This window comes from Enoplosus armatus, chromosome 17, assembly GCF_043641665.1.
Source record: "Enoplosus armatus isolate fEnoArm2 chromosome 17, fEnoArm2.hap1, whole genome shotgun sequence".
In the NCBI taxonomy this organism is placed as follows: Eukaryota; Metazoa; Chordata; class Actinopteri; order Centrarchiformes; family Enoplosidae; genus Enoplosus; species Enoplosus armatus.
The window spans coordinates 20,942,110-20,949,383 of record NC_092196.1 but is presented as its reverse complement, the minus strand read 5'-3'; the positions used below and the strand labels follow the sequence as shown (position 1 = coordinate 20,949,383).

General features: G+C 43.9%; 1 protein-coding gene across 1 annotated transcript; it reads right to left on the bottom strand.

Moving 5' to 3' along the window:
• Window positions 1–899: 899 nt before the first annotated feature.
• Window positions 900–6,611, bottom strand: amdhd2 (amidohydrolase domain containing 2). The gene is made up of 12 exons (XM_070923869.1): window positions 6,521–6,611; window positions 5,953–6,090; window positions 5,711–5,847; window positions 5,121–5,260; window positions 4,792–4,846; window positions 4,055–4,267; window positions 3,877–3,965; window positions 3,503–3,647; window positions 2,207–2,314; window positions 2,007–2,075; window positions 1,452–1,553; window positions 900–1,365 (listed from the first exon to the last, which is right to left on the bottom strand). The coding sequence occupies exons 2-12, from the start codon at window positions 6,033–6,035 to the stop codon at window positions 1,286–1,288; spliced, it is 1,221 nt and encodes a 406-aa protein (XP_070779970.1). The 5' UTR covers window positions 6,036–6,090; window positions 6,521–6,611; the 3' UTR covers window positions 900–1,285.
• Between the last annotated feature and the right edge of the window lie 663 nt (window positions 6,612–7,274).

The following is a 7,274-nucleotide window of genomic DNA, read 5'->3' as shown; positions in this document are numbered from 1 at the left end:
GAATTCACCAAGTAGCACTTTATGTCCATAAAATAGAGCTACAGTTCTGGGTTTTTAGTTTAACATTGTTCAAATACCATAAAATCATGTGATGCTCGTGCTCACCTTCTCCTCTGTGAGGGTTGGGTTTTGTGTAAGTTTGTTGATTTATAAATAATCTTTCTGTGGTGCATACTAATATTAGATTCTAATAATCTGAATTACAGTCTACCTTTATCCTGTTCAGCTTTACCTGAAATGGGAGCCTTGGCGCCAGACTGGCACGCGCCAAAGGGAAGTAGACAGGAGCAGCGAGCCAATCAGATTTGACTGTCTTATAAATTTGATAAAAATCTTTAAATGCTAATTATAAAATGCGTATTAGTACCATACCAGTATCTACATTTACTGCAGTAGGCGACTGTTGGTGCACAGTTGTGGGGTATTTGTTCTTCAGTGTTTCCATGGAAGGCCACGTTTGATTATCTTATAAAATGTATTGTCAAAGTGTTTGAGCCAGAAGACAAAACCTGAAACAGTAAAACTATCAGGTGGGAAGTACAGTTACTCAAATACTGTACTTACGTACAATTCTGAGGCACTTGTATTTACTTTATATGCAGTTTCAGAGGGAAATATTGTACTTAGATGAAGATTTTGCATGAAAAAGGAAAGTAATCAGTTTAACCAGTTGGCTGGTGACCACTTACACTAAAAGCAGTGTGTAGTTCATTTCAGATGTGTGAGTTGTTGTTTCCGTCATACATGACGTGCAGAGTGTATATATGAACTGGAATAAACAGATGGCAGCCTGAGTGCTGCCTGTAGTGAACTATATATGAACACTGAGGATTTGACTCTATACACAGTGGAGGCCGTCGTACGGTACATGAACAACAGAAATCCACCCAAACACATAATATAACAAAAGGAAATGTTATTGCTTGGAAGAGGAACAATCATGTTACAGTCACATTCACTGAATGGTGATTTCTCCAGTTTAATACCAAACCGTTTCCCTCTAAATCCCATCGATGTAACATGATTAATATAAAGGCTCACAGTCAGTATATAATCATATGTCATGTCATCTATGCAGTCTAAAGACAAGAATTCACCTCAGATAAGAACTGAATTGCTGATTCAAAGATGCTTACATAAAAAAGGGAGAGGGGGGGTTGAAGATGAAGTTCACTGTGTCCTGATGAATTAAAACATTCATCAGATATGTGGCTCTGTGGTAAACAGCGTCCCCTGAAGGCACCGAGGGTCCCGGATGTCGGGCCAGTTCCCGCCTCTTCTTCTTCTATGGTCCTTTCCTCCAAACCTCCTCTCCAGAAATGAAGGTGGCTTTGACGTTGAGGGCATCATCGAGCAACACGAGGTCTGCAGCAGTCAAGTATATTTGGGTCAAACACACAAGCAGTAAAACACAATTCATGTTCACTGCAGAGATGACGGCAAAGCCTGACCTGCGTCTGAATCGTAGTCCAGGGTTCCCTTCTTATCACTGACACCCAGAAGTTGAGCAGGATGGAGGGACGCAGCTTCCAGAGCTTCCTCCACACTGCAGCCTGTCAACACACACACACACACACACACACACACACACAAAGGCAATTCAGAAAACGGAGTTGTTGTTGTTGTTGTTGTTGTGGGAGGCTGCGAGGAGCTTGGGGTGAGATCCTGTATTTTAGCAGGACTTCTCGCCAGTATCTGTCACCGTGTCCGTGTGTTTGAACACTGAAGAATATTGTATCTACTGGAAGAAAGATGCCTTCTCCAAACCCAATGTTATTTTATGATGAATTATCATCATCATTTATGGTGAGAAATCCCTCCACCCCACACCGAGCGCCCTGTTTGTCTGAATGCATGAACATTGACATGAGCTTTGTGTTGTTACAGAACACAACACAAAGGCATTTTTAGTGTATTAGTTTGCAGTCAGGCTGGTCTCTGGCTGCCAGGACAGAAGACAGAACAAGTTTTAAAGTTAATCAAGAAACCAAATCACACAAACTCACCTGAAGCCTGTTTAAAGTGCCGCATACACATATCCATCGTGGCTATGCTGCCGCAGAGCGTCTTCGTGCCTAAAACACAGATTTATCAATTCAAACTCAAAGTCAATATAAAATGTAACATCCACTTTAAGAAATCCATCACATTTGTTTTCTAATAGAAAATGTGTTGCTGTATTTTAAAAGTGAAGACAAAGTGAGACCTGCCACGTAAGCGTGGAGACCCTGGATCTCAATGACCTGCTGGCCCAGAGTATGACGACCAGGAGGAAGACCCATCGCTGTGATTGCGTCTGTCACCAGCACCAAACCTGAAAGCACCAACAGATGTGATGACCACGTGTTGACCTGATGGTGGCGCTAGATGAAGAGTCAGAGGATCACCAGAGTTACTACAGTTCATCCTGAGGGGACCACGAAGGTCTGAACCACATCTCATCACAAGTCTGGACCAACAGAGACACGGAGCTGCTGGCATGTCTAAACACCACAACAGCAGCAACACACAGGGGTGATGAAGGTGTCTACGTCATCATCACTAACAGGTTTCAGGTTCTTTGGAAGTTTAACAAAATCATTTGAATCTTTTTCTATATTCCACACAATGTGAGGTGTAACGTCAGGAACCGGACCTGTAGTCGGTCTCGTACATTCTGCTTCATCGCGTTTAACAGAGCGAGGAGAGAAGCTGGAGGGGGGTTCTGGGAGGCGGGGGTGGCGACAGACATCCTGTTCTATTTTTATGGGCTCCCTAAACACCCAGAAGTCTGAGCAAAGAAAATACCAGCTGTTCCACGCACTGATAATGGCTTATTGGGTGTACTGGTCTGTAAAAAGTACTGGTCTTCAGCTGGGAACCCCAACTGGAACAAACAATGCAGCCACTTCAGCTAATGATGCGTCCATAGTGGATAATAATCCGCCACAGACACCAAACAAAGGCACTATTTTGGGCTACAAAGGCATCCTGAAGGAAAAAGAATTTAACATTTAACATTTTACTAAACTGGAAAGAGAAACCTGCTTCCACATGAACATAAAGGAATTCATGAGCACATTCCTATAATTACTTTATGTACCCTTTGAAACTTCACTCAAAATCTCATTGACATTTTTGAACTCTTAATAACATTAATGTTTCCCATGAGCCCACAGACCATCGCGGGTTGAAGGACTTCAGACAGCAGCTTACAGCTAAAAGGAGTGTTTGTGAATTTTATGGATGCAGAAGAAACCAAGTTACGATGAGGTCACTTCCTGCTGCGCTGGTCATTGTTGTTTAATTAAAATCGAGAAGGTTTCAGCTTCTTGCATCAGCTGCTTTGTCTGAGAATATGGAGAGTTAACTCCAGAAAGACGGATGGTATTACTGTGGAGCAGAGGCTAGACAGGAAGTGACTTTGGCTCCCTGTAGTCCAGACTCTGAGACTCTCCCCTGACCAGAGCCACCAGGACCGTAACCTCAGCTGTCCTCTCTGCACTTCAAGCCCCTCACTGACCTGCAGGGTGAGCTCTGTGAGCGATACGTAGGGCGGCAGGGTTGGTGTGGATCCCATCAGCTATCATGCCATAGTAGACTGTCCTGCCTGCAGGAACCCGATCACTGGTCAGCAGACCCACTATACCAGGGTCCCGATGGTGGAACTGGACCACAGTAAAGACAAAAGAAGACGCAGTAAGTAATGAATAAGACCTGACCAGAGCTACAAGAACATTTGTGTTGTTTTGGTCCTGACAGACAGACAGACCCCCCATGGTTCAATGATAACAGATGTTGGTGGGGAGGGACTGGGAGCTTGACTACAGTCTCATTGTTGTTTTGACCTTTTGGTGAGTAGATACAGAATCTGATCGGGGATGAGGTGGGACTCACGGGCAGCATGGCGTTGAAGAGGTGAGTGATGAAGGAGGCTCCGTGCTGAACAGCCTCCTCGGCCTGGGACAGGTTGGCCACAGAGTGACCTGCATGAGGGATCAGAGGTGTTCACACATAAATACAGCTCACAACCAGCCTCCAGGCAGCCACAGCAGTCTCATCGGGACCTGCTCACCTAAGGACACAGTGATTCCCCTCTGGCACAGCGTCCTCACCACCGATTGGCTGCTGGCTAGCTCAGGAGCCAGTGTCACCATGGCAACGTTGTCCAGGTTGCCGTAGGCCTCCGTCAGGTCCTCGATCCCTCCGGTCTGGAAGGTACGGAGGAAGTGCTCGGGGTGAGCTCCTTTCTTCTCCACACTGATGAACGGGCCCTCCAGATGGAAACCTGCAGGACAAAACCACAAACAACAAGCAGCCCATATATCTTATTATTAAACACACACACCGTCCTGCTGCCCCATGTGGATTCATCCGCCGCTGAAAATAGTCCCCAACACAGGCACTATTTCCTGCTGTTAGTTTGATGAAAACTACAGCGAGCAGCTGTTGGAGGGAATGACTGAGCCTTTGAAACATGAAACTATATGTTTGTGAGATTCACGTCTTCAGTAGAAACCAATGGGCAGAAATTTAAACACAGGAGTACAAGATAATAATAACCAAAACATACATGACGTGGACCCAGAAACAGACCTGTTTCTTCTGTTCCGGTGTGATAAGATCATAAAGGCTGTCAGTGATCGTCTTTCTGAAAGCACCTTTCTGATGATGAAATCTGTGTCCAACAATGTTATAACTTTCCAAAACGACAATCTGATGGTGACGACACCGTCTTCAGGCAGCGACTGGTTGGTGGAGGTGTGACAGCGGGCAGGATTTCAAACCAGAACAGCACCATGAACATCTTACCAAGAACTCCAGCTCCATGCGCTCCTCCATTGTGAACTTTGACCTGAGGCAGAACCTGAAACACACATTTCTGTAATTAGAAAAAGAAAGAGACCAACAACAGCTTCATCTCACAAATATTAAAGTTCAACAAAACTCCACTTCAGAAAGTCAATAACAAAACTCTCAAAAGTCAGCGTGTAAAGTCCGGCTGGTCTCCTTAACGGACTGTTCTCTGTGGAGTTTATTTACTTGTTTGAATATATTTTGAACTTCATCATTGGGTACTATGTATTGCTCTGTGCAGCTGATGTGGACTGACTGAGGACATAAAGAGTCCATCGTGTCACCTTGTGGTAGACAGCAGGAGGAGAGGTGACCAGAGTGGGACAGAAGGACGTCACGCCGTGCTCCAGGATCTTTTGGGCCACAAAAGAAACTCCACTGCTGACGTCCTCCGAGGCCTGAGAGAAGTCGATGCCATATCCTCCTGGAGAAAGAGGACAGACGTCTGAGGACGTCTTCGACAAGACAACCATCTCTGTCCGACAACACACTGACTGCGTTTACGTCCACACCAAAAACAAGACGACTGAGAAATCAGTTTAACGCAGGGGCGTTAGTGGCAGCTTAACAACAAGCTTAAAACGTCACTAAAATGATGAATTGATTTAGAATTGAAACGAGAAAATGAACTATGATAGTAGTTATATAACTATTTTGATAACTGATTATTTGTTTCAGTCATTTTTCAAGCAAAAATGTCAAATATTTAGTGGCTCAAACGATGAGAACCACTCAGATGAACCCAAATTGAAAATGATTGTTGTTTCAGATTCGCTTCTGAAATGTCCTGAAGGCAGCACGACATGATGGTGATAGACAAACGACCTATCAACACGCTGAGTGTGTGTGTGTGTGTGTGTGTGTGTGTGTGTACCATTGATCTGAACGTCTATAAAGCCTGGGGCGATGATGCTGCCTTCACAGTCCACACGCTTGTCGGCGTAACCCTGCTCATCAAAGAACAGCTTCTCTGGATCTAAAATCCTCCCGTCACGCACCCACAGGTCCTCTCTGCACGCACACACACACACACACACACACACACACACACACACAGTAACTTGCTGCTCTGGTGCTACAGGTGTGTGTGTGTGTGTGTGTGTGTGTGTGTTGTACCTCTGCAGCCGGTGGTCTCTCAGTATTCTGCAGTTGATGAACTGAGTGATGGGAGCGTCAGACACGGACTTGTTGGACGGCATGTTTTCCTCTCAGCAGACGAGTGGAGACAAACTCAGTCCACTCTGCTTCAGACGACTGAGAGACACAGCAGAATAAATCAAACGCTCCTCCGGTAAAGTAAAAAATAAAGTTGTATCTTAATCTATAATAACACAAACATTAGAACAAATACTGTACATAATAATAATGTATTAGTTGATTATATTTTGTATTATTAATCTGAATCTGCAGCTACTTTATATACAGTTAGCAGGTAACTAGAAAGTAATCAGATAAATGTAGTAAAGTATTACCCCCCCCAGGTAAAGTATTGCTTGATTGTGTGTCCAGATGCAGCAGCATTAAATGGTATCAGAGATCTTATCAGTGTGGGTGCAGCAGCTGACTTTGACCCCTGGTCTTCTTTATGCTCTCATTGCGTTTTTAAATGATGTTGCAATAAGCTAAATAAGCATTTAACTACTTTTTACGTCGTCTTTCAAATTCTGTACACGTAAACATTTACCTGTCTGTCTTTGGGGAACTATTACTTGAGGCTGTGGTCCGTTCTCTGCGTGAAAAATGCACAATGCCAAACTCCATCCAGAAAACCCTTAATTTATGACTTCGTTAGCTTTGACCTACTTTCCGTGTCTTGAGAGAGAAAGACGAAAGAAATATAATGATTGATAGAATCCAGTTGTCAAATCGGCATACACTCAATGAACAATACCACATTTATTCCAGTAGAATCTAAACCTGTTCAACCCTCACCGCGTCGTTCTTCTTTTACATAAATACATGAGCAACGCGAGGAGGCTACATTAAACAAGCGTATTTTCAAGCGAGTATCGGCGTATATTCCGTATTTCCCTTCAGCTACTTTGCCATTAGTAGCCAACAAAATAACCAAACTACTGTTTAACAGTGTTAATGCACTTGTCTGGTGCTGGTACTTGCCTCAGGTCTGCTGAGTCTGTGCAACAGAAACAGGGGAAACGGATGTCATGTGACAAAGCGGAGCTGCAGGTCAGCTGATCAAAACAAAAAAAATACTGTCCCTGTAGTTTACTGACAGATACTGTATGAATACTGTGTACAGCCCAATGGTGGAAGAAGTATTCAGTACAAAAACGTTATTGTATGTATTTTGGCCAGTTATTGAAATGAAAATCTAATAAGTCTAGAGGGGAAGTATCTCTTTGGATTGTGACAAGGGACTCCAGGTAAACACTGATTTATATATTTATGTTATCTAGAGAGTGTGTGTGTGTGTGTGT